At 38.0% G+C, this 26,832-nt stretch overlaps 4 protein-coding genes across 4 annotated transcripts; 2 read left to right on the top strand and 2 right to left on the bottom strand.

The window, feature by feature from the left end:
* Nucleotides 1-3,359: 3,359 nt before the first annotated feature.
* On the top strand, nt 3,360-24,913 carry LOC6649274. The gene is made up of 6 exons (XM_002071358.4): nt 3,360-3,450; nt 12,418-13,371; nt 13,444-13,565; nt 23,664-23,781; nt 23,838-23,963; nt 24,024-24,913. Exons 2-6 carry the CDS (start codon nt 12,454-12,456, stop codon nt 24,537-24,539), a joined length of 1,800 nt encoding a protein of 599 aa, XP_002071394.2. The 5' UTR covers nt 3,360-3,450; nt 12,418-12,453; the 3' UTR covers nt 24,540-24,913.
* Nucleotides 13,922-17,851, top strand: LOC6649272 (ribosomal protein S6 kinase 2 beta). Its single transcript, XM_002071356.4, has 2 exons — nt 13,922-16,447; nt 16,506-17,851. The coding sequence occupies exons 1-2, from the start codon at nt 14,275-14,277 to the stop codon at nt 17,090-17,092; spliced, it is 2,760 nt and encodes a 919-aa protein (XP_002071392.2). The 5' UTR covers nt 13,922-14,274; the 3' UTR covers nt 17,093-17,851.
* On the bottom strand, nt 20,228-23,452 carry LOC6649273 (protein phosphatase 1H). The gene is made up of 3 exons (XM_002071357.4): nt 22,865-23,452; nt 21,211-22,796; nt 20,228-21,148 (listed from the first exon to the last, which is right to left on the bottom strand). The coding sequence occupies exons 1-3, from the start codon at nt 23,188-23,190 to the stop codon at nt 21,102-21,104; spliced, it is 1,959 nt and encodes a 652-aa protein (XP_002071393.1). The 5' UTR covers nt 23,191-23,452; the 3' UTR covers nt 20,228-21,101.
* A 36-nt stretch (nt 24,914-24,949) lies between the features above and the next one.
* On the bottom strand, nt 24,950-26,802 carry LOC6649275 (clusterin-associated protein 1). The gene is made up of 3 exons (XM_002071359.3): nt 26,473-26,802; nt 25,157-26,410; nt 24,950-25,099 (listed from the first exon to the last, which is right to left on the bottom strand). Exons 1-3 carry the CDS (start codon nt 26,492-26,494, stop codon nt 24,990-24,992), a joined length of 1,386 nt encoding a protein of 461 aa, XP_002071395.1. The 5' UTR covers nt 26,495-26,802; the 3' UTR covers nt 24,950-24,989.
* Between the last annotated feature and the right edge of the window lie 30 nt (nt 26,803-26,832).

Below are 26,832 nucleotides of genomic sequence, written 5' to 3' on the forward strand. Positions count from 1 at the left end.
TCATTTAGAGCAACAGAGAAACGACTTAAATATACTCTGTATCACTTCAAATCAATTAAATATAATAAATGCATTGAAAGATTGACAGAAATTTAACAAGAGATTCTTAAACATAAAGAAACACAATAAATTAAGATAGGGTATATAATCGCAAATGATGATTTTTTGAGATTTCTCCTTTCTACCGTATATACCCATCAAAGCCTATGGGTATAAAGGGTATCAAAAAAACGCCAAGCCCAATTTCAAGTGAAGGAAATAAAAACAAAAAATGAGAAGAAAAAAAACTACATGCTGAAAATGAAATTAAAGTTGGAAACAAGTGTGGCGACCACAGCCCACACACACACACACACACGCACACACACAGATACACACAGACATCGTTTACTAATCCATGTAAATGTGCCAATGATCTTTCAGACAGTCCGATGTCGTTGATGTTGTTGCCATTGCCGTTGCCGGGGACTTGCGGTGGCGCCCCGGCCAAAACGACTTACACTTTTTACCGGCTGCTTTCACTCTTCATTGGACATTTTTGGTGGATTCTTTTATAAATTTCCCTACAGACAAAGGCGTGATTTCGAGACAGCGACAAATAGAGAGAAAGAGAGAAAGAAATAGAGAGTTAGACATGCGGTTGGTGGTGCTCATCAATCTGCCAATTGCGTGGGTTCTTGATGACAACAATTTCTTTTACTAGACTAGAGAGAATATTTTATAGAAATTACATAAATTAATACATATGTGGTCAGAGGGCTAACACTAACTTATAACCAACTTTTAGTCACAAAAGTTTCATATTCTAACTATATTCTTAAAAATAAAATGTATATAATTCGATATTGCTAAGGAAATAAGCTTAGGATTCGAAAATTGATTAAAGTTTTGTGTTATGAATAAAATTGAAATTTTTGACAATCATAAATAGCAGGAATTCCGAAGGGAAAGATTGCGAGAGTTGTGGCCAGCAAATTGCATTCCAAGCGAGTTGATCAAGTAGATTCATAAAAAAGTGAAACCACTTATTTTCCAAGCAAAATCCATCGTTATAACTATGATTAATGAAGCTGGTAATGATTGTGAGAGTGGAGGAATAGCTTTTTCGTTGATCAGCAGGATGTTATAGCCTATGACTACGGATGCTAGTAATTGCTCTACGAATCGAATATGTATGGACAATGAAAATATCTACATATATGCGGGTGCTGGACCACATAAGTTTTCACAATTCAGAAATTGTTCATAATACATAAATATATTCATGGCCCCCCCCCCCACTCATTGATTTTTGTATATTTCTTTTGCTTATCTCATCTCTTTCTTCGTTGTTGAGTGAAAAAGAAAGTGAAGCTGAACAACAACAACAACAACAACAACAACCTGCCAACCCAGACTCTTGGCTAAAAATCAAGTTGTTTGCTGGCTTGTTTCTTGTAATGTTGATTCTGCCAGCAGCCAAAAACAAAACAAAACACACACACACAAATAACAATATTGTGTGTGCGTTTCTTCTCCCCTCAAATTTTCTATTATGCAAATTGAAGGCACAACATGTTTGTATATAAGTATGTAGACTTGTCTATTGGTATTTAACAGTATGCTTGTCTAATGCATATGCATAAAGCAAGAAAACAGCAAACCAACACACAACAATCGGCAAATACCGAATGTATTCATACAAATTTTGTAATTTCTCGATCCAAGTACCTAGGATAAGAACAACAATGCATTAGTATCTTTTAAGACTAAATTGATCAACTATTGATCTAAAAGGTTAATCGTTAATTGAGATATTAAATTAAATTGTCTTTAATCTGAGATAAAGAGATAAACTGTTAAATCGAATTTTTGTTGATAGTTTTTTTTTTTTTCACCGAAAACAGGTGACAAATTTGTTTTACAGGTTTTATTCTTAGGTTCTTTTTATAAATCTATTCTTAAATTTTAATTTCTTTCCACTTTTGATTTATTTGTTAATTTTGAAATATATTACAAAAAAAAAATACATAAAAACAAAAATGTTTAAAATTTGGTTGTAATTTTCGATTTGTTTTCAACTTTGAGTTTATTATTTATTAGTTATATTATTCTTTCTTAATAGTATGATAAGTTCTTTATTAAAATCTTTGTATTGTTAATAAAAAAAAAGTTCTTAGCTTTCGTTGTTAATTACTTAATTATCATAATTATTTATACATATATTCGTAATTTAGTTACTGTGGCTGGTACACACTGCGTATACGTTATTATAAAGGAACTTCTTATTCTCTTTTGTTGTGTAAGTGTTTTTTTTTCGTAATAACTTTTATACCTGGGCATAAATTCTATTTTATTGTATGTAAATAATTGTATGATTATTTGATTTCCTACATATTCAGATTCTAAGATTAACAATTTTATAAATTTTGTTTACAGATTTTCAAATGCAGTTTCGATGCACTTGTTAACTGATAAACTTGTGAGCTTAGAAATTCATTGGTACATATAAAATTTTGGTCTTTCTGTTTTCATTTCACACTTGATCAGCTTAAAATGCGAATCAATATCGAATTGAAGTTTCATCTTCAAGAGAGCGAGAGAGAGGGACAGGCAGACGGACAGACAGAGAGACAAATCTGCGTCTCTCGCAATAAACGAAAAAAAAGAAGAAAAAAAAAGTTCAATTCGAAAGCAGCAGCCGTTGCTGGTGTTGCTGTTGTTGCTGTTGTTGCTGTTGCTGCTGTTGGCGTTGGCTGCTGCACGCTCATTACCGTTTCGTTGTCGGCACTTCTTTAAGCGCAGATTGACGCCAACAGGTTGTAAAGTTAACAGCAGCAGCAACAACAACAACAACAATAATGCGGCATACCATTGCCCATGTGCTTGAGCCAGGTTAAAGCTTTTGCTGCCGCTGCTGCTGTCTGTTGTTGTTGTTGCTGTTGTCGTTTTTAGCAGCAGCAGCAGCTTTACGTACGCCTTGCAATGGCCTCAGCCATTCAGTCTATAGCGAACAAACACACCGAACGGCCACAAGTCACGGGCGAGCTTTTACTTTATATATTTTGATTTTTTTTTCCCCTGTTCGAACGTTTTAACGGTAAAGTGAGTGATCAGTTTGCTTCCCCTCCTTCTCGGCCATTACATTGATTTTTTTTTTTTTATTGGTTGCTTCTTTTTTTGGAGTGGTTGTTGTTGTTGTCGGTTCGTTCATTGAACGTCGCGCAGCATCCACATAATCAAGTGTCGTCGCTGTCATCGCCGCCGCGTGTTCGTGTGTGTGTGTGTGTGTGAGTGTGTGTGTGCGTGTGTTTGTGTGTAAAGTGAAATGGAATTTGTTGAATTTTAATGCACGCAGCATCAGCAACAACAGCAAAAACAACCACAAAATTTCATTCATCATAAAACAAAACAAAAAAACAAGAGGAGAAAATTACCTGCAGAAACGACAATAAAATCTAGCTAAAAAAAGTAAGTGAAATTACTTAATTACATTAATTAATTAAAGCATTGGAAAAAAGGCACGTGTTTGGCCGATAAAATTGATGTCAATTGCCATCAAACTAAGTAAATTACTTGTCGAACGAATCTAGGCCAGCATGAAAAGAAACTTCAACTAAAACCAAAGGGCCCACAGGGCCTGGCCAAAGATAGAGCTAGTCTGCCAATTTATACCCTAGACGAACTTAAAGTTTAAGTAAATTTAAAGTTTAAACGAGCATGGCAAAGGAATCTCTAATACACAGTAACAAATTCCTTATTCTTCAGTAGAACATTGGTACTTAAAAGGCATCAAATTTTAAAAGAATTTTCAATGAAATCGTTTTGACCAAAGAAGGCATTGGCCAAAATACAGTCTCAGGCAAAAATTCTCGAGTTCCTTTAACTTACTGATTCTCTTTTTAGTTTTCGCTAAGTTTTCCCTAATTTGATGTAAGAATACAAAAAAAACCAGAGGGTCGGAGCTAACTTCGACCGCGTCAAAGTCTCTTTCCTTACCTATAGCCATCAAAATAGAAAAAAGGCTAATCTTTGCGAAAGAACGGCCTACAATCTTAGCATAGGAAATAACGAAGATATTGATCAAAGTCACTGTTTTCCACCGATCGTTCCTATGGGAGCTATATGATATAGTCACCCGATCTTTATCAAATTCGGCACAGTCATTAACAGATATATTAAACCAACAAATGTTTAATTTGAAAGCAATCGCGTCAAAAGTAACGAAGTTATTGACAAAAGTCACTGTTTTCGAAAGATCGTTCCTATGGGAGCTATATGATATAGTCACCCGATTTTGATCAAATTTGGCATAGTCGTTTATATGTGTAATTAACTCACCAATATTAATTATTATTCACGACAATAGCTCAGAAAATAACGAAGTTATTGAGAAAAGTCACTGTTCGTGACTTTGCCATTTGTATGGGAGCTATGTGATATAGTGATCCGATCCGGCTGAATCCAAGATATACAACGCCTACAGTATATACATTCAAAATTTCAGCTCTGTAGCTCTAACGGTCTAGGAGGAGTTTGCGTTGATCCATACCCTTTTTGCAAGGGTATAAAAATAGAATGGAGGGTCCAAGGCTATAGAGTAAATATTAAAACAACATCAGAATCTATAATTGCATTTGCGATCAAGTCATCGAACAGGGAGCTATATAATAATGTTGTCAGTTTCAGATTGCTCTTATGTACATATGCTTAGAAATACTTATAAATACAAGGTGGCGCAAAAGAAGTCATCCGGGCCAAAAGAAGTCATCCGATGTTTGATTGTTTGACTAAAAAAACATTTTGTCCTCGATAATCGATTCATTTCGTAACATTTCGTTGGTGTGTGGCACCTTAACACACACGTTTCAAAGACATTGAACAAATTTGACTCTATAAGGTATTACATAATCGCCCAAACGTATAAGGAATTGGCCTATTGCATATTATATACATATATATACCCTGCAATATGCGTCCATATATGCCTCAATCCAACACGTACTATGCCATAATTACAGGAAATCGTTGCACAAATAAACACACAAAAAAAAAAAAAGAAAAAAATTGCATTCAGCGAAAGTTTTTCCTTAAAGTGCGCATATTATAAATAATAAATAAACTCGAACCAGAAATTGGCTAATTGAAAAAGAAGAAGGGGTGGCTGGGGGGTCTGCCTACACGAAAGAGTTGGGCGTTTTTTTATTATCAGTTTATATATAGGATGCAATCAGTTTATTTCATCTGGATTCAACCATCTCCCTTGCCATTTGGCCACTTTGGCCACTTTGGCGGTCAGTTTAGCCAGTTTTTCCTACAGTTTTTCTCTTTCAATTTTCCATTTTTAGTTGCTTCGCGTCCATTGCACTCTCGTTTGATGTGTTTTTATTTTTCACTTGCTCTTGCCGTGCAGTGCGTAGCAGTAATTTCGCCTTAACTCTCCTTCATCATGGCAATGCAATTATTTTGTATTAAGTCATTTCAAATGTTCATTTTAACCAAGACGACGACGACGACGACGACCTTGCCGCCTTAATTGTAGCAAAACAAAGTGGCTCAGATTTTGTTGGGCAAGGGGTGGAGTGTGTTTGGGAGGGGGGCAAGGCGAATGCGTGCCATGATTGGGCAGCGGCATAACTACAAATCCAAATTCGACTTTGACTGCGAGTTCGATTTGGAGTTCGTTTTGGAGTTCGATTTGGAGTTTAAGCAAAATGCACCTAATAATGGCAATTACACATTGACAGGAATTGCCAAAGACCCAACGAATTGTGATTAATCGCATAATCATTGATCGATTGACAGAAATATTGCAGAAATTGCTATATACAAGCCGCACATACTATATACTTATCTATGTACATACATATAAGTAAATAGATTTATAGACAGGCATACATAAACACATTTCTTTCTTTTTTTGAAATTACCTTAATCAAATAAATCTAACTGCCAAACGAAACCAACAAATTATCTATAGCTATTTATTTTATCTATCTTTAATAACTATTAAAAGATTTCAACATAAACCATGTAAAATTGTAAACAACTGATAATATCCATGCATTATTTGATTGCTCTGAAGATTCAGATACAAAGCGCAATTTATGTTGTTGTTTGTTTCAGAAGGCAATTTTAGCTAACTTAAACTTAAATTAAAATTTACTTAAACCAAGTATATAGCTTTATATATTATAGTTAGATTATTAAAGACTAATAATTAAACTTCAAATTACTTGGTTTAACAAACTTTTAAAGACTTTTTGCTACTATTGTGTTTTTCTTAAATATATAATGGAGTAGTAAACGATTTTTTTATATTTACTACAACAAATTTTCGATTGCTTTAAATTTTTTTTTTAATTATACAAAATGTATTTTTGATTAATCGTTAACGATTTGTCATGACAATAAGAAGATGAATATTTTTTGGTTTCTTGTAATTATTTCTGGCATAATTTTTAATCAAGCAGCGGTAGCAGCATTCAGCAGTCATTATCAATTGTCATTGGTATGCTAGTCAGCCCTCCCCTTGCTCTTGCCTCTTTTAAACCAATCGCCTTCCAGCACCTTGCAGCATGATTAAAAATCCCCAAAAATAAATATCATAGAGACCAAAAAAGTACAAATAACAACAACGAATAACAAAATTAACAGTCAGATACTAAATTCCCTAAGAAAACATTTGTGAACAAACACATACATAGACAGGTATCAAATTGTAAGACGAACAACAATTTGAAGGCTGCTGCTGGTTAATGTTAACCCATTGTTGGCCAAAAAAAAAATAGCTTGAGATCTGAGACCTAAAGACAAACAAATATTTTGATTCATTTACGTTTTTTGATTTTGACATTTCAACTTTATACGTGTATATTATTAACCCCTTTGGCTAACAACCTCCACTTGATCAACACACACACACACACACACACACACAAAGAGAGAGATAGAGACAGAGATAGAGATATGCTTACATACATAATTACTCGCATTCAATTTCAATTCCAATTCATTTGCCGTCTGTCTTTCTGTTTTGTTGTTGTCCAAATGCCTGCATAAAATTAACTACCATTTCGAGCCGCACTTGACTTGACTTTGCCAAGATGAATGTTCAGAGGGGGAGGTGGAAGTGGGAGTTGGGTGGTAGTGGTAGTGGTAGTGGTGGTGGAGGAGTGTCTGGGAATATTTGTTGTTTGAAAACTGTTGCATTAGAGCGGAAAAGCCAAATGTTAACTCCTCAGTTGATCCGATATTGGACTCAATTAAAACAAAGAGAACTAGAACTATCTATCATGGACAATCAACCGAAACTTAATAAGCTAGATAACCAATGACTATCTAACGGTTATTTCATTTCTTTTTTGCAAATGTCAAACAAAAGACTTGGAAAACGAACTTTATTCATTCACCGATAGAACTGAATTTTATATCTGAATTTAGATCTCCTTACGGTTATAGTTGCTAGATTTTCCAGTTCTCTAAGCATGATAGTTGGCATAATCTTTGTCAAATGGTTGACAGATTCTTTTGAGCTACGCCTTCATTTTTTTGTTGTTGTTTATCTAGTTGCAGATCTATTTCGCCTTGACGTTGACTTGACGTTCTTACTATTAATAATAAATGTAATAATGTTAACAATTACCGAGCTGACTATCATCATGATCATGTTCATCAAAATTATGATGCAACCTTTTGCCGCTAGACAAAAGCAACTCAAGTGTTGCAGCTTGTTGCAGTGTCACATTTCACAGTTATTTTGTTGTTGCACGTGCTGGTTTTCAATCCCTCCCACACACACACACACACACAATCCTCTCTACTTGATTTTGATATTTTAATTTGTTATTATGACAGGCTGGTGGCGCGTTTTTAATTACCTCAACGGCAACAATTGCAGAGCCATATCAAACCATACCATACCATAGCAAACCAAAACCATATCATGCCATCAGCATCATCATAATTTGCGTGGGTAGCAGGAAGACTCTCAAAAAAATAAAACCTTTGCATCTCAAACTCAGACACTCAATTCACTCATTCTCTATGTTAGTCAGTCAGTCAGTTAGTTACTTACTTAGCTAGTTTGTGGGAGTTTCACAGCAACAACATTGAAAATTCTAACAATTGAGTTAGGCAACAGTTCAACTGAATCAACTAAATAGCAAATGGCTTAAGATGTTTCGCAAATTTAGCCTCTTGACCACTTATTGTTTTTCTTGAATCATAATAGACCAAGTTCTTCGGCAAGACCTAGAGAGTCTTGGGCTATTTCATTCACTCCACATTATTTAAAATCACTTAAATGGCATTTAAATTATGCATATATTTAATTAATTTGTTAACCTTCTCCAAATTTACAATATCTAACGATAATTTATGTAATATTTTTTGCGAAAACTATTTAACCAATTGCAAAGTTAAGAAACTGAAAGACATAAACTGCTTAGTTTATTGATATCAATATTTTATGATTTCTAAACTCATAAGTTGGAAATTTTCTATTTCTTTGGCAGTCATATCATGTATTGATGGTGTATTCAATCTTAATGAAATATGTTAGGGCAATTGCATGAATGTTTTAATGGTTGGCAGCAGTTGGTGGGGCAACCCACACGACGCTAGGCCACATCTGCCGCATTTGCAACATGAAGGCGCGACACTTGCCAGATTTTTGTTTAAACATTCAATGCATAATTTGTTGCTGTTGCCATTATTATTTGTCCATTAAGCAAGAAACAAGCCTCTCTCGAAAAAAACAACTGCAAAATTTGCAATTTCAATATATTTTTGCAATAATTGTTTTGGTTTTTTTTTTTTTTTTTTGTAATTAACAAATGAATTTTTTGTGTGTCGAAAACAAAGGATTTTGAAAGTGGTCTGGTTTTTTGTTTTGTTTTTGTTTGGTGGTGTTTCAGTTTTGTGTTCCGCCCCAAATCGATATAAGGCTATGAGGAAATCCATCCCACATTTTGGCAAATCGTTGGCCACAACAAAACACTTGGCCAAAAACAAATGTGCACAAGTGAAAGTGTTGCAGTGGCCGCTGCCATTGACGCTGACGTTGACGTTGACGTCGCTGCTGCCACTGACCGTCGTCATTTTGAAGCTGTTGACTTGCCAAACCGGTGCAATTTTTACTTTCAGGAAAACTCATTGTCATCGCTATCGACAACCACATCCATCGGCATCATGGTCCCCTCCCTTGGTCCACAGTTTTCAAGTACATTCTTTCTTTTTGTTTTTCAAACACTCTCACTCTCCTTTCTTCTGTCGGGAATTTTTCTGCTGCATTTTTAATTTTCTTCTCTGTTTAAAAAGCTTGTTATATAGATGTATTCCATGCCGCATGAAAATTACTTCGCAGCGATCGAATTGGGCGTTAGTTTTGTTAAAAAAGACAGCTTACATTTTGAGTTTACTATATTAAGATTGCATTTTAGTTTCCTCGAGAGCCCTACTATCCGTGTGATATATTAGGGATCTTTTCTAATAGGTCGAAGCGGATAATTCATATGTTTTCGAAAGGAAAACTTTTTCTTTTTTCAAATAAAGTCGTTTTGTACTCGGTTGTCTATAGAACTTTTACCGGTCTCTATTTTCATTTTAAAGTCTTTTATGTGATATTTACTTTATCTTACTGTGATACTCGGAATCATAAAGGTATCGATGTCCTGTGGGTCATGCACACGATCTTGTAACTTCGTTTAACGTTCTTTTGTCCCGTAGGCCATGTTTTTCTATTAAGGAATTTGGATTTCTAAAGCATTTTCTAGCTAAAAACCTATGAAATCGTTAGAAAATTTAGAAAAATGAAAATAAAAACCAAACTGTAGATTTTACACGGACTCCAGCTTAAGCTGTATAAGAAAACTAATTTCATACTAAGTAAATATATATGAGGAGAATTCGAATCTATGGCTAAAAGCAGCATATCTTCCGTATAAAGTAAATAGTTAAATGTGTATTACGAGGTATAGCCATACCTACTTAGAAAATTTGTTAATGTTTCATTTAATTATCTGGTTTCAATCGACATCAAAGTTGAGCTTCTAAATATATAAGTAGTTAACTTGTAGGTTGCCTCTTTTTTCATTTTCGAAAAGTTTCTCAATGAATCATTTTGTAGCAAGTACTTAAGGTCTGCTTACGGATTTCACCTATGAAAAGAAAATCGTATTTGCCCTTTTACTAACTTTTTCTCTGCCGCTTTTTGTTACTTGATTTTCTTCATTCCTTGTCGTAGATTTTGTGTGTGTGTTTCTTTTTTTTCAAGTGTTTTTTACTTTTGGGTTTCTTGCTGATTTATCGACATATTCCAAAAGCTGCTGCGACGACTGCGGCTGCTGCAATCTGTCGGTTGGTTTTCATTTATGCGGTTAAGCGCTTGGGCGGCTATTGAGATTCAGGCACAAGGCAAGCGGGCTATCGGGCGGGGGGCGTGTCTGGCTGGCAGGCGGTCGTTGAAGTTAAGTAAAGGCACAGAGCACAGGGAAGGGGCGATGGGCAAGTGTTTTGGCCACAAAAGTGTGGGAAATAGTTAGGCATGGAGGTGACATGGGCATGGCCCAAAATCAAGGCATAGGCAAAAGCAATAAACAAAAATAAAAATAAAAATAAGCAAGCAGCCACCACAACAATTTCGTTTATGCTAATTGACAAGTGAGCGTTCAAGTATTTAGCTGTGTGTGTTTGCTGCGGTGTTTGCTATGTCTGACCAATTACGCCTAATTGCTGTCAAGGCGACGGGCAGGCAGGCAGGCAGGCAGGCAGACAGTCGAGAGGCGACAGTGAAAATGAAAATGAAAACTGCCGGACATTGGCAAAACTGTGAAAATGACAACAGAAACGCAATGGAAATATGAAAACAAAAAAACAAACTTTCACATTTTTCAATAATTTGTGCTCAACACCAGAAAGATTCAAACTCGACAAGATTTTCTCAAGTTCTTTAATCACAATGTTGAGATCAATTTAACAAATCACATTTATTATTATGTTGTTGCTTTAGTCAATTATTTTGGTTTTGTCTCAAAATCTTTTTTCCCAAGAATGAGATTTAAGATTGAAATTGGGCCAATTATTAATTACATCAGATTATATAAAGTCAGTTAAAAGTTTAAGTTTTTAAAAGCTAATAAAAACAAGATTGAAATCAAGAAAACAAAAAAGAAAAAAAAAATCATGAAACATTTAAAAGTGGGAATATTTGAAGTGTTTAATGTAGTTGTAAAATTCGTTTTTTTTTAGCTTATTGTTAGATAAGAAAAATAAGTATTTATGTACAATATATAAATTGATCAGACGTATCGATTTCTATTGACTTACATATCTTATCATTATACCCTCATGTCCGATTGAATTCGCTACTGGAATGGAGTTCTGTTTTTTTTTTTTTTTGTTGTTACTAGTGGTTTGCCTCTAAACATAAATGGCACCACCTGCCCCAATGCCTTTCTGGCACTAGTTCTGCCCCAGACACCCCTCCTTATCCACTAAAACTTATTTTTGTTAAGGTTGCGATTTTTTTTTCAGCATTTGTCTGAATGTTTTTTTTTTTTTACTTTTTTTTCAGTTTTTTCTCTTTTTATTTTGTATTATGTTTTATTGTTTAATTTGCCAACCGGTTCAGCAAAGTGGCAACAATAATAATAACAAAAACAACAAAGTCTTCTAAATGCTGGCAAATGTCAAGGCACAACAACAACAACAATTGTCAATGAATATTGAGAACATTTTAACTGCTTTATGGGCTTATGTCAAACAGAATTATGTGGGGAATTTTTAAATTTGATAAATTGTTTACCAATCATGTGATAATAATGGGACAAACCTTTCTAAAATTGAAAAGAAAACTAGAAAACTAGCCAATGATAAGCATCGATTGTCAAATACTCTACAATAGAAATTCCAAGAAATTTGCTCTAGGAATCATCAATAATCTGACTAGAATCAAAACATTTCAACACAATGTTAAAGCAATTATTTTTTTTTATACTCCAATCAATCAGTCAACAATTTTTTTTAATGTTTTTGTAGAAGCTGCATGATCTGTGAAAAAGACTCAAATACCCTTCATTTGGTCTCTGAAAACAAAAGACTTAAGTAACAAACTTGCTTTTTGGCCAACGGCATAATTGCTATGCTAATCTTGTTGGTCAAAAATGGCAAAAAAAAAAGAAGCAAAACGAACAAAAATACAATAGCTAAATTCATGAAAATTAATAACACTTGAAGAAAATTTGTCATACTTTAAGCTCTTTTTTTCCCTTTATGTATTTAGTTTGTATAAAGTATGTGAAAATAAGAATTGTTGAATTTTCAGGGCTATTAGATTTAATTTGAAGTTTCCTATCACGTGGACATTAGCTAAATTATTTCTTCGAGTGTATTTTAAATGAATCTCACTTTTATGCCTTTCTTTTTTCACTTTTGCAGCTTGTCAATGAACGATCTGTGACATCAGCTACCATAATGACAGAGATAATCGGTAATAGTAACCATAATCATACCAATCCCAATGAATTCAATGGCCGCCATTCGGCTTCACCGGCACGCACAATAGATTCGCATGATTCGACAACTGGCAGCATGGACACCATTGTGGATCGTAGTCTGAATCGTGAAGAGCTGGTACAGGTGGCCACCAGCACCACCATGGAGCAGGGCACTAATACATCAAATGCTAATGTTGGGGATGCCTCGGATGAGGCACGCCAAGATGCCCAAAGTCATATCTATTCGAGTCCCGTCTATGATGAGAAGCCCTTGACGGCACTGAAACTGACAGCAGCCACATTAATAGATGACCTCAAGAAGGATACAAGCAAGGAGCCGAAACAGGAGCTTAAGTTGATGAGTCATCAGGAGTTTAAGCAGCAACTGCAGGATGTTCAGCAAACAAAAAGTGCTGCCAATACGATTGATTCTCGTATTAGCAAGAAACAACGATGCCCGCCAGAATTCATTAAATACAAAGAGACAGGCGGAGGATCGGGTGCTGGTGGTAGTGGTAGCGATGATGGTTCATCATCCAAGCAACGTCGCCAGCGCCGGGCAAGTAATGAATGTTGCTCGGCCTTTCCCCTGCAAATTGTCCTTGGGTTATTACAATTGCTATTGGCCATCTCTTTGGTGGCTCTGGGATCCCTGCTGATAGTCCGTGATGCGGCCTTGTCAATGGCCGGCTGTGGCATTTGGACCGGGCTAATAGCCGCTGTTACCGGCTCCTTGGGCGTGGTTAGCATGCGCAAAACTCAGACAGCATTTTTGGCTCTAAGTTTGGTTTGCATAGCCAGCAGCACTTTGGCTTTGGCCATTTCGGGAGTGGGATTGTCGCGTGACCTCAATCGTCTGGCCGAGCAGCAACAGCTAGAGCAACAGCAGCAACAGGTGAGAGTTAATTAGCCACAGAGGTGTATGGCTTTATTTTTCAATTAATATTGAACTTTTTCCCCTTCACAGTTGGAACTCATCAATGGAAATAGTGAGGTTTCTGCCGCCTGTGGTTTAATATTCGCATTATTTCTGCATTTCGTGGTCAGCATTGTTTCGGTTTATCGCTGCGCCTTGCAAATATGTACCAAGTAAGTAATTTAAAATAATTTCCATGTAACAATCACATTTCTTTTCCTGAACGAAAGTTTAGCAAATTCTTATTTTTAAATTTAAACGTCGATAGGTTTGCTCCGATAATGTCGACTACGATAGGTTGCACCGATTGTGTACCACTGTGTTATCGTTAACTTATCGAAAGTTTTTTTTTATAAATTTAGAAATTCAATGGTTTGGCTGTTTTACACCCAAAAGCTAAAATTAATAATTTTATGAGATCATTTTTAAATTAATTACTAAATTCTGGAACCGCACGTAACAGTGACCAAAATGTCAGGTGGAAAAATGTTGTTTGGGTTATCTCGGAAACTTTAGCAAGACGTAATTAGGTCGCTAATGTTCACTGGGTTGCAACTGATAGAATTGTTTATTTTTCGTGATTTTTGTTTGTCGTTAATTAATTAAATTAATTTTTTGCAAATGCATCTAATATTAAGCAACATGGCAGCAAGTGCCAAACAGTGAATTGTTTTAAACAAAAAATAAGTCCAGGGCTGAAGAAATCACACGGAAGCTCAAAAGCAGCAGCAGAGATAGAAGAAGAAGAGAGAGTCAGCAGCGCCTACGCTTAACGGAAGTAATAAAAAAAAAGAAAAAAAAAGCAAAAAGAAAAAACGGCAAAGAAGGTAAATTAGTGAAAGCCTCAACGTGTCGGCGGATCTACAAGCCAACACGCTAGTCATGCCCTTGGCTGACTCCAATAAGGATCTCCGCCAACAACAGCAACAGCAGCAGAGCAACAGCCATGCCCCGCCAGCCCCGGGTAGCAGTTCATCCGCATCTGCAAGCGCATCCGCATCCGCGATGGGCTTGCAGCTGCGACAACGGATGCAGATCACCTCATCTGGATGCAGCAGTTTGGCGGTAACGCCCATGGAGCACACACCCACCGAGGATGAGGAAAGCGGCGTTGGGGTGACTATGGTGACATCATCGCAGCGCCGCCAACAGCAGCAACTGCAAGCAGCCCTTGAACAGCATCACATTTCCCCCACAAGCAGGACAAAGCGAGAGGTCGCAGAGGCTGCGACGCAGCCAGCAGCCGAGCCAGTCGAGGAAGAGCAGCAAATGGAGTTGAGCAACGATTCGGATCTGCTCCTTTGCGACATGAATGAATTCGAGCTGCGTGAGGTGATCAAAGAGGGTCACGACAAGGCGGATCCCTCCCAATTCGAGCTGCTGCGCGTGCTGGGTGAGGGCAGCTTTGGCAAAGTGTTCCTGGTACGTAAAATTATTGGCAAAGATGCTGGCACGCTGTACGCCATGAAGGTCCTTAAGAAGGCCACTCTCAAAGTTAAAGATCGTGTGCGTAGCACCAATGAGCGAAAGATTCTGGCGGATGTGGGTCATGCCTTTATAGTAAAGCTACACTATGCTTTCCAAACGCCTGGCAAACTTTATTTAATTCTGGATTTCCTGCGTGGCGGAGATCTCTTCACCCGCCTGTCTAAGGAGGTCATGTTCACCGAGGAGGATGTTAAATTCTACCTGGCCGAATTGGCCTTAGCCCTGAATCATTTGCATACGCTGGGCATCATCTATCGCGACTTGAAGCCAGAGAATATACTTTTAGATGAACATGGGCATATAGCTTTGACCGATTTCGGCTTGTCCAAGCAGCCCTTGGATGGGTCCAAGACCTATAGTTTTTGCGGCACTGTCGAATACATGGCACCGGAGATTGTCAATCGAAAGGGTCACGACTTTGCTGCCGATTGGTGGTCATTTGGTGTCCTTATGTATGAAATGCTAACTGGAAATTTACCCTTTCATGGCCAAACCAGACAGGAAACTATGAATCAAATTCTACGCTCCAAGTTGGGTATGCCGGAGAATCTATCGCCCGAAGCGCAATCATTATTGAGGGCCCTGTTTAAGCGGAATCCCCAAAACCGTTTAGGTGCCGGCTCTCAGGGCATTTTGGACATTAAGGCGCATTGCTTCTTTGGCACAATTGATTGGGTGAGGCTGGAGAGGAAGCAAGTACGCCCACCCTTTATTCCCGCTGTGAGTCGTGATGATGCCTTCTATTTCGATGTGGAATACACTTCAAAATCACCGCGGGATTCACCAGGAGGTCCTATCTCGGCCTCCGCTCATGAGATCTTTCGTGGATTTAGTTTTGTGGCCCCTATATTATTGGAGGCGCAAGGAAACAGCGATGGTCCACTGCAAAATATTTCAGGGGGTGCATCCTCATCAGATTCGGGGTCAGGTTCGGGCTCTGTCATCACTACCACGATGACAACTGGTGCTAATACGGGCGTTACTGCTCTTCCCGTTACTGGAGCGACCTCAAATTCTGGTCGTAGTTTACCTGGCGTTTTGCCAGGCAATTTTCATGCCGAATACAATCTATTACAAGAGCTGGGGCGTGGCACTTTCTCGGTATGCCGATTGTGCGAGCATCGGTCTTCCAAGAAGCATTATGCCGTCAAGATTATTGAGAAAGCGGCTGCAGCTGCTTCGGCAACGGCAACGGCTGCAACGACTACGACCACCTCCGGTTCGGCTACTGCAAGAGCCACCACAGCCACAGCTGACTGCTGGGAGGAAGTGGAGATAATGCTGCGTTATGGCAATCATCCGAATATAGTTACCCTCTATTCCGTCTATGAGGATGCGAGTTCAGCGTATCTGGTTATGGAACTACTCAAGGGTGGTGAACTACTCGATCGCATTCTGGCCGTTGGCCAAATGTGTGAAAGTGAAGCCAGCGCTGTCCTCAAGACCATTGCCTCGGCAGTGGCCTATTTGCATGAACACGGAGTAGTCCATCGCGACTTGAAGCCCTCGAATATGATCTATGCCAGCATGAGGCAAACTCCAGAGACGCTTAAATTGTGTGATTTGGGTGAGTAATCGTCATGCTATTGCGAAACAAGGAACACTCTGACCTAATTATCTTGTAGGCTTTGCCAAGCAATTGCGTGCAGACAATGGACTGCTGATGACGCCCTGTTACACGGCAAACTTTGTGGCTCCCGAAGTGCTCAAACGTCAGGGTTATGATTTAGCCTGTGACATCTGGTCACTGGGCGTTTTACTATACATCATGCTATCAGGTCGAACGCCATTTGCCAGTACGCCAAACGATTCACCGGATGTGATACTAAAACGGATTGGTTCAGGTCATATCGATTTCAGTAGTAATAGTCGTTGGACCCTAATTAGCGCACCGGTGAAGGATTTGCTGCGGCAGATGTTGCACATAGTGCCCGAAAATCGACCCACAGTTGCCCAGATACTGGAACACAGTTGGGTGCGTGATCAATTTGCTGGCTCTGCTGTGCAATTAACCGAATATGCAATGGCGCCGGCTCTATTATCGCTGGACGCCCAACAGCAGCAACAGAATCACATTTCGATGGCATTGCGCGGCGCTGTGGATGCCACATTTCGTGCCATTGCCATACCACAGGCAGCAAATGTGGGCCCCGTTGAGCTATCAATGTTAGCCAAACGTAGGGCCAAAGATCGCGCCCAATTGCATTCCTAATCCTGGGCCAAGCGCAGCCAAAGGCAACTAATACGTTTAATTAATAGATTCTATGGCATTCTTATACACTATTGTTGTGCATTTCCAGGCCAACGCAATGCAACGAATTGCGTTCGGTCTAACATCTTACCTAAAACCCAATCCACGCGAGATGTCTGAGATCGCACAAAATGAATGGAAGAATTATCGTTATATATATATATATGTTTATGTGCTATCCTTGAACTTCCAAATGTGAAAGAGAAAAGAAAACTTTAAAAGTATTTTAACAAGTGTTAATTATTTATTTTATACAAAAACAAACACACACACCACACACACACCTCTACTTTATATGCAAATCTATACAGAATCGGTATTTATACCACCTATACTTAACACAAATATAGCTAATGTAAAATAATAAATTAAATGAAAACGAAAGAAAGAATATTCACAGCTCTTACTTCCTGATTTCTTCCATTCAAATCATACACCTACATACAATATGTATGTGGCTATATACAAGAATCAATCCGTAAAAAAATCTATTCAGTTAACATTTTGTTTTTAGACTCGATTTTTAACAATAATCAAATTATAAAGATTAAACAATTTGCATTAATATTTTTAATTAAATTTAAATGTAGCTAAATTTTTTCCACATCACGTGTTATTGTTGTTTAATTGAAAACACAAAAAGAATAAAACAAAAACAAAAATTAATTAACAAATATAAAATAAATTAAAAAGCTACAAATAAACACAAAAGCCAAATAAGAATAATTTTTTATTAACAATTTTAAGCTGTTGCCAAAAGAAAGCACACACACACACATACAACACAGAAACATTTTAAATGAATAATCTTTAAAAAGTTGTATATTATGTCAATTTGCTTACACTTTAGCTATAATGATGCAGTTGTAAATATATATAAATATATATACATAATGCTACTGATTTATGCCGAACAAAAACGCCTATGCAAAAACACAAAAAACCAAAAGAAAGAAAGTTAAATAGTAAACCTCTGTTTGTTCGATGCTTGCACTTTTTGCCTGAAGTATTCCAAATGATGAGAGATAATAATGTATACAGATATACACATTGAATTGATTGAAGTTGAAATCGATTCAAAGGCCAACTATTTCAAAGGACTTGAAACGCATTTCGTTGCAAGTTTGTGAAATTTTAATTGTATCTCCCAGTGCTAAATCCATTAATCTACATATTTTCCATATACATACATACAAAGTGAGTAATTTTATTTTCTCAACCAAAAACACAAAAAAATATGTTAAATATTTTTTCATTCTATGCAAATTAGATATTGTTTCGATTCCCTGGCTAAATATACAAATATGTGCTAAAATGCTTTAATATATATATATATATGTATGTACATCTCTCTTTTGTTTGGTATTCAATTTTAATGGAAGATAAGCAAAGAAAATATAGCACTACCCACTAAAAGGCCCACGATTAAGTCGTACAAATTTGACTATATCAAAGACTTAAAAAAAAAAATAGCTAAACTAAAAAAAAAAAGAGAGAGCACAGAAACCGCAAAGCGAAAGAAATCCATAAATATGTGTTGAATGACTCATTGCCTATTGCCTATTAAAATCTGCTTTATGGAGTCTCAAAATTCCAATGTATTAAGTGTACACAATCATCAAGATGCTTTAACAAGCAAACCCAAATTAAAATATCCGACAACATTTTATCAGTTTGAAATAAACTGCCCCAAATCCGTTATAGATAGTGGATCAAGAATATATATCAAATGGAATTTGTGAAAGGGTCTGTGCATGTCGGTATGTGTGTATGAAAAACTTTTGAGCTGTGTATTTGAACTTATTGCTAAGTGAAAACATAAAAATAAACAATAATTATTAAATAAAATCATAATCCACACACAAATATGTTTACTTTTATATTATTTATGAAGTTATGAAGAAAATTCAATACAAATTTCATTCCTTCATCATTCTCTTCTTGCTCATAGCAATTAGCTCGATTTCTCATTTGAAATAGACAGAGATAGACAGATTGTTGCAAGGACAAAACCTAATTCTAAATCTATACTTAGAATCCATACATACATATATCCTTTAAAAATTAAAGAGTTAATATAGATAACTGATTGCTACAAGCCGACTGAACATACAATTCTTAATATATTGAAGACCTGATTCATACAAATGTAAAATTCTATAGAAAATGCATTAATTGTTTTGTTGCATTAGTTATTCACATTGTATTAATATATAGTATGTGTCTCTAAATGCCGGCCTAAATCTAAAGTTCGATTCCTGTTTTTTTTTTTTTTTCAACCTTAGAAATAAGAAGCTAAACTTTACTTTCCCCACAGACGATGTTTGACTTTTTAATGCCATAGACCACTCCCGCCTACCAAAACTTTTCATTCATTCCATTCATGCAGTTGCATTGATCGGGTTAAATATTTAATCTTAGATATGTCATAATAAATAACAAAAAAAAAAAGAAAACCCTTATCTAGTCTGATAGCTGTGCATATACATAGTCATAAATACGTGTACAAACTTATATACACACACACATGCATACGTACATATATATATATTTATATATATATATTTTCTTAGTAGATTTTTACAGCTTGGAAAATACAAAATAAAAAAGAAACTAGTTATATATACAATTTCTTAAAATTGAAACAAGTTTTATTGTAATTAAAAACAATATCGATTCAAAAATTATTGAAACAAAACAAATGCAAGCGAATTCCTTAATAAAAATTCAAAGTTCTAAATTGTGTTTGAAGAGAGGGAGGGACGGGAAGAAACCAACTATCGACTATTTAAGTCAGTTCAAAAGCAATGTTATACTGTATTTTGTTTATTTTTATCCATTTAGCGCATAGTTAGTTGTTGAATTTATCTTAGATAGTAGCTCTTGACAATGTGGTTAGATCTCCCAAGGGGTAGCCCTCGTTTTGAGCACTTATGTAAATCTTTGTAAACATACAGTCTGTATTTGTTTTGATGATGGCATGACGCATTTGGTTTTTTTGGGCTTATCTCTGATAAAGTTGTGGAGAAACCACATTAAACAAAACAAACTGGCGGAGAATTACCCTAAAGCGAATGATTAACACTATATTCTGAATGTTGGAGAAAAGAATTTGCACATATTTATTGTTTCTTTGTTGTTATTACTATTATCATTATTATTATTTTTGTAAAAATCAATCAATTTATTGACTTTTTCTCTATATAACAATTAAGGTTTGTTTTGTTTTTATTCGATTTATGTATTAGTGTTATTAATCATTATTTTTATTCATTTGAACGAACTTAATATACTAAACTTTTAGGGGGTTTTCAATTCGGTTAGATAATAACCTCAACGAAATTAATACATATAAATATTTCAAAATGTTAAAACGATAAATTAATCTAGAAAAAAAGTACATATATATGTATATAGTAAAGTATTCTAGTTCTTGGTTATCACTTCAACCGAATTGAAAACATCTGCGACATGTTCCCGTTTAGTGGGAATTATATTTTTGTTTTATTTGATTTGATTTTTATTTATTTTTATTTGTTTTTTTTTTTTTGTTTTGGGCTTGTATTGTAAATTAAGTTTTGTTCCTTGTTTTGTTTAATTGTTTAAACTGCTCTAAACAATTTTTATTGGAATATAAAAATTGTAAAATAAAAGCAAATTGACTGTTTGTTGTTGTTTTTGTGGAATATTTAAAGTTTTGGAATTTATGTATTCTTGACTCTTTATTTGTTTTTGTTTAAATTAAATAGTTTTAACATAAAGAGTTTTTGGAATATTACTATTTTTGAAAATTGAATGATTTTCGTTTTTATCGTCAATCTTTTTGCTATAGCTATTTGTATTTTACATTAACAAATTATGCATGGGTGTGTGTGTGTGTTTCAATGTATAAAAATATATATGTGTATATATTTATATTAGGGATATAATAAGGACACGCCGACTCTACTCTTGGTCTGTTATGTCCAATTTAGGCTTTGCCTTTGCGTGCTTTTTGCCGTTTTGATGTGGGCGTGTCTGGAATGGATTGTTTATTAATAGAAAAATGTTACCTTAGGGCCACACCTTAAGGCACTTACCTTTTTTCTCCTCTTGCTCCTTCGCTTTGTTCTGCTGCTGCTCTGTGACCGGCTTTTCCTCACCTCCATCCTCAAGCTCGGCCTCCGCTTCGTCCTCCTCGACCTCATTAAGTTCAACTTGATCGAGTCTCGTTTGCACTTCCACCACAAGAGTTTCATCCTCCTCGTCATCTTCATTTTGCAAATGATGATGATGATGTTGCTGCTGATGTCCTTTGGTCTCCAAGACCACAACCTCTTCGTGCTCCTCTTCGACAACATGCGCCTCCTCAGCCAGGACACCGTTGAGCACGTTGACCGCCTCTTGTGCCTCTGCTGTTGATGCTGCTGCAGCTGATCTTTTCTGTTGCCTTCGCTGTTCTAGATCCTTTGAGCATGTCTTTGTCCATTCGACATAATCCTTGTAATACTGAGAGACGGGAATAACAATCACCGAAATATCATCAACTGTGGCCGCTGCCTTACTATCAGCCAGACGCCAATGGCCCGATTCATTGATTTTACCCCGGGCCCTAGCTACAAGCTCTTGGGCTACCATGGTATATCGATGTTTCTCTGTAGGATATTTACTTAATGTATGGAAGACAGTGCGGGCCACCGCTTTGTTTTCGGAAACATCCCACAGTCCATCAGTGGCCATAACTAAAACCCCATAATCACCATCCTCGTTGTGCTCATCGGGTATGCTCACCACCTGGGTAAGATCGCGCTGTTGCACATCGGGCTGAGGGGTTAGGAAAGGTTTGATCTTGATGCCCGTATTTATTGCCAATAGATCGTGATCACCAAAGCCACGAGTTACACCCAGAGTTCCAAGCAGGCGACTTCGTTTGCCCTCACCATTGACCACAGGCATACGAAGATCTTCTCGGGTCAGAGTCTTGTAAGTCCAGCCCTTCATGGATCCTTGACGGCAGAGTATCCGCTGACCCATATCCTTGATATGTGGACGCTTGGCGTATTCCATGGCCACATAATAACTGGATAATAGGCTTGGCTTCAGCCTGGCGACATTTAAGAGACGCTCTCGCTCTGTTTCGGGTGTGTGATCCGAAGAAAAGGGCACCGGATAAGAGCAGGCATCCAGCGGATCAACAGCTATAGACGAATCATTAGGATCATCCTTTTCTTGGACAGGTAATGCACTTCGACGGCATAAAACCGCGCGACTATCCCCAGCATTGGCCACATACATTTTGCCATCAATGAAAAGGGACACGCAAGCCGTGCAGCCCCCAGCATCACGATACCGATCCCTGTCCTGAGCGATCAGCGAGTCCATATGAAAGAAGGCGCTCTCTAAGGCACCGATAATCAGTTCATCCTTACTAACACGCCGCTGAAAGTAAATTGGATGCGGAAACGTGGGATTCAGTTTGCCATTTTCTCCAGCACCACCAGGTCCGCTTTCATTTGTGTCTCTAGGCAACAACAAATCCAGACAGTCCACTAGCTTCTCATGCAATATGTGATGGAATTGATGGGAGGCTGCCAAAGCAGCTCCATAGCCGGCATGACCATCAAAAATGCCGAAATATGTGTAGGGTAAATCCGGATGCTTTTGTTCCGGATCCGAGAGCACTTGCCTGTCCAAAGAGAACGATAATATTAGAAATTGGCAGCACAGTATTTATTACCATCTTAAAATACACACCTGCAGAAAGCTCCCTGATCCTCATTCCACTCCGATTTACCAGAGTTCACACATTCTGCATATCCAGTGCCCCAAGGTAGCAAATTTATGTCTCTGGGCACAATAATAGGTCGAACATTGTGATCAGCCGATGCACGTAGCTCATCGGGTGTCATCAGCTGAAGGAAAGGCGGCCGCGCATATGGAAACTTGTCTGTCAGCTGCTGGCTACCAAAACGAATTCCACCGCCACGATGATGGTGGCTATGATCTCGTTCAATGTTGGGTAGCATAGGCACATCTGGCGCTATGGCCGATATAAAACGCTCCTTAAAATTGCTAAACATGATTTGGTGTTTTTAGGGGGGACACCTACACCTGCACAAACTTCCTTCTTCTGGTTTTTGGGCCTCTTTGTTTTTCTTGCCCGCTCACTCCCACTGACGTGGCGAGCTTTACTTTTGTTTTCTTAGAAAAATGTAACGTCCGCGAGTGCGATCTGATCCGGCGCAATAAGTTTATCTACACTCTACTACAAGCAAATATTTTCCACAGTCTTTGTGTTTTTTACTACTTCTTTTCTTTCCGCTGTTTATTGATTTGTTTCACTTTTTTTCTTCTTCTTTTTGCTCCGATAACGATAGCGTTGCTCCGATAACATCGATAACGATGAACTTGCCTCCGATAACGATAGGTTTGCTCCGATATTGTCGATTACGATAGGGTTTGCTCCGATAATGTCGATAACGATAACTTTGCTCCAATAGCGCGGGAATTCAAATTAATAATTTCTTTTGTGTCGTTTTTTTTTCATTTACAGATCGGAACACAGCGAGCTACGCGATGTGATCATTAAATCAAATGCCTCGGGCATGGCCTTAGATCAACAGAAGGTGGATCAATATATAAAAGCCATGTCGCTGAATGGCAGTGAAAAGGTAAGTTTAAATGAAACATTTTAAAAACGTTTTTAACTTAATTTCATATGCAATAGATAAATTCGGAAAAGTTGGCGGCCATGTGGATGTATGCTGCCCAAATGGGGAATCCTTCGATGCGTAAACTGACACCGCCCTCACGTCCCATCATGCTAATTCCAGCATCAGCAGCTGGTAGTGGGGTAAGGACCAAATCCAAGTTCATTTGCTGTAAATTACATTAAATCTTCAATCCTTACCAGTTGCTGCCACCGCCACCAACACGCCTACCACCTCCACCACCACCAGGAGTCGGACCTGGCCTCTTGTTACCAGTGCCAGCTCCACCTCAATATCGCGGCATGACGTTGCCGTCATATATGCGCTCTGGTCCCGGCTCTGTCATTTACGCTCATCCAGCTAGCCTTACTGGTACCTATCGCACTCACAAAAGCACCAAGTCAGCGGAGTTGAATGGCCAACGGCGACGTAGGCGTGCAGGAAAACCATCATCAATGGATGCCAATCGTCGCCAGCGTCGTAAATCCGAAGCTGATGTCCTTGATGGTGCAGCAGCACCCAATTTCCAGTACACAGGCCTGGATCGAGCCATAGCCGATAGTTTTCTGGCCCGTCAAGAGCAATCACATGCGGGAAGTAGCCACATGGATTACTCCTCATCAGCATCATCATCGGAAGCAACATATGGAGCTGCAACGGGAAATGCATCGCGTGCTTCCTCCAAGACAAAAATCGTTTGCCGCGATGTCGTGATGTGATGCCAGAAGAGTCCGTTCATCACTCAGCATATCTTTTGTAAATAGTTTCTAAACGGGATTTATAATCCTTAAGGTCAACAATTGTGTATTCTACTTTTGTATCCTAGAAAAGCAGAATACACCTCACCTCCGTATATTTTGTCTAATTACATGTGTGATCCGTTAACTCGATCGTCAATCGATGTTTATTGGAGAATTAAGATCCCAATAGTTGATAGAATCCTTTATGACAGACAAAAATAATATTAATATGAGATGTACGGCTCTCAATCATCAAAGGTGCGAGTCTGCTTAAGCTAGGGTATATCAACTTCGGCGATACGAAGTTAGTTACTAAAATGTTTTCATTTTTTTTTTGTATCTCTTTATATATATGAAACAAATAAAAGTTATATAATATATATCTATACTATATGTCTCTATATATATTTTAGAAAACGTTTTTCCTGACTAGAAATCCTCATCACTGTGATGCTCCGGCTTGTTGGCAGTCTTGGGACGTAATGGCAATTCGCCTGTTAGCTTGGATATGCTTATATCATCGATGGAATTCAAATCGACTTAGGATTAAATCAAATAAATATTAGGATTAAATGACAAACATATTATGTACTTACAATCATCATCGGCAGTGCCCACAATACCCATTATATCGCCAACATCTAGTTCACTGTCTGAGCTACCAAAGCTACTGTCCGCTGTGGCCTCTTGATGCCTCTCCCTGGCTGCCCGGACATCGGCGGTGACCTTACGACTGCGTCCTGTGGTGGGACGCATTCGTGAGGTTGCTGTGTGAGGCCGCTGCTGCTGCCTTAAAATATCCTCATCGCGAATATCAGGTATAACTGAATCTAAAGTAAAGGAGCCACTGGTATCGTTTACACCACCCGGCATCTCATCAGTTGCATCCCGACGATCAACCCCGTTCTCCTCATCATCATCTTCATCCTCGATCAGACCTTCAGGTATTGGTATGAAGGACATTGAATTTTCGGATGGTTTTTGCAGCAGAGGTGATGAAATGGGCGTGGATTTTTTATTACGCCCCTCAAGATGATGCTTTAGCGAATCCCTTACATGCAGACGCAGGAAATAGCGCTGGAATAGTTGTTGCAATTCCTTCTCACATTCCTCAAATTCGGCCATATGTGCGGGACGGATTTTTTGCAACGCCTCCAGTCGCTGTTTCGTCCTCTCTAATTCGGCGCGTTTGCGCTGTAGCTTGGACTGGAGGGCATTCAATTCTACCCGCTGACTTTCTAGCTGCGAACGGCTCGTTTGCAATTTCAATTGATTGGCCTGAATGGAATTCTTTAGAATCCGCTCAACACTTACTAGCTCCAACGGTCGCTGGGCCTGAGCTAGGCGAGCCTCTTTGTTCACCAGCTCCTTGGACAACAGATCATAGAGGGCCGCTCCACGTTGTGTTAAATCCGAGGAGAGCTCACGGGCGCGTCGCAGTTCCTCCATTTTATCACCAATATCAACCTGATTGAGGCTGCGATATTGCTCCCTTTCCCGTTCCTCATCACGTTCTGCATCCGTTTGAGTGGGCGCTATTAGCAGGCGTGTGATTTTCTGTAGTTCCAAGGCCGTCACTGCGGAGGCAGCATAAAGCTTGCGTGGATTCAGACGTATGGCCGATTTCATCACAAAAAATTCGGTCGCCGAGCGTATAAGCTGGACACGCTGGTCCTCACTCTCCACGCCTCCGCTTAGTATGGATCCTGGTTCCATTAGACCTGCCAGCCATTGCAGCAATTCGGCCACAATGTGAAAACTGGCTAAACTACCCGTTGACGGATGACTGGCCAGTGATTGCAGGGGGAAAACCCGCGGAAACCCCAGCAGTTTCAAATGCTCGCCAAGATCTACCAGAAATCATGAAATAATATGCCATCTGATTATAGTAGATTAGGACTCTACTACTTACCTCGCACATCCTTAAAGGACATGGCTGCCAATTGAATGGACAAAGTCTTCTATTGGAGGCCATTTGTTGTGGCTCCCGTTTCCGGGGACTTTTCGCATTTGTTTGGGTTGATTGTTGCTTGGTTACCAGCTTACCCATTGCTTATCGCTTAAATGGTAGTCAACCATGTTGACTACGTCAATGACTTGGCCTATGTAACAGTTCATTGGGGGTTGATCAGCTTATTATTTAGTATACAAATCATTAACTAACAAAAAAAAATTCACAAATATCATATTACCAACAGTTGGCACAGAAATTTAGATTCTCCGTCATGTGGTCTGGTTTTTTTTCTTCAGAATTATAAACAACATTAAACTC

Source organism: Drosophila willistoni (genome assembly GCF_018902025.1).
Source record: "Drosophila willistoni isolate 14030-0811.24 chromosome XL unlocalized genomic scaffold, UCI_dwil_1.1 Seg141, whole genome shotgun sequence".
NCBI classification, from domain to species: domain Eukaryota; kingdom Metazoa; phylum Arthropoda; class Insecta; order Diptera; family Drosophilidae; genus Drosophila; species Drosophila willistoni.

Excerpts from the sequence above, each read along its gene's own strand:
- LOC6649274 (XM_002071358.4), top strand. The coding sequence starts at position 12,454 with ATGACAGAGATAATCGGTAATAGTAACCATAATCATACCAATCCCAAT. Across the intron at positions 13,372-13,443 it reads TAGAGCAACAGCAGCAACAG|TTGGAACTCATCAATGGAAA; the intron begins GTGAGAGTTAAT and ends TCCCCTTCACAG. Across the intron at positions 13,566-23,663 it reads GCCTTGCAAATATGTACCAA|ATCGGAACACAGCGAGCTAC; the intron begins GTAAGTAATTTA and ends TTTCATTTACAG.
- LOC6649272 (XM_002071356.4), top strand. The coding sequence starts at position 14,275 with ATGCCCTTGGCTGACTCCAATAAGGATCTCCGCCAACAACAGCAACAG. Across the intron at positions 16,448-16,505 it reads GCTTAAATTGTGTGATTTGG|GCTTTGCCAAGCAATTGCGT; the intron begins GTGAGTAATCGT and ends ATTATCTTGTAG.
- LOC6649273 (XM_002071357.4), bottom strand. The coding sequence starts at position 23,190 with ATGTTTAGCAATTTTAAGGAGCGTTTTATATCGGCCATAGCGCCAGAT. Across the intron at positions 22,797-22,864 it reads GATCAGGGAGCTTTCTGCAG|GCAAGTGCTCTCGGATCCGG; the intron begins GTGTGTATTTTA and ends CTCTTTGGACAG. Across the intron at positions 21,149-21,210 it reads GGAGCAAGAGGAGAAAAAAG|ACACGCCCACATCAAAACGG; the intron begins GTAAGTGCCTTA and ends AATCCATTCCAG.
- LOC6649275 (XM_002071359.3), bottom strand. The coding sequence starts at position 26,494 with ATGTCCTTTAAGGATGTGCGAG. Across the intron at positions 26,411-26,472 it reads GTCCTTTAAGGATGTGCGAG|ATCTTGGCGAGCATTTGAAA; the intron begins GTAAGTAGTAGA and ends GATTTCTGGTAG. Across the intron at positions 25,100-25,156 it reads GGGCACTGCCGATGATGATT|TCGATTTGAATTCCATCGAT; the intron begins GTAAGTACATAA and ends TTTAATCCTAAG.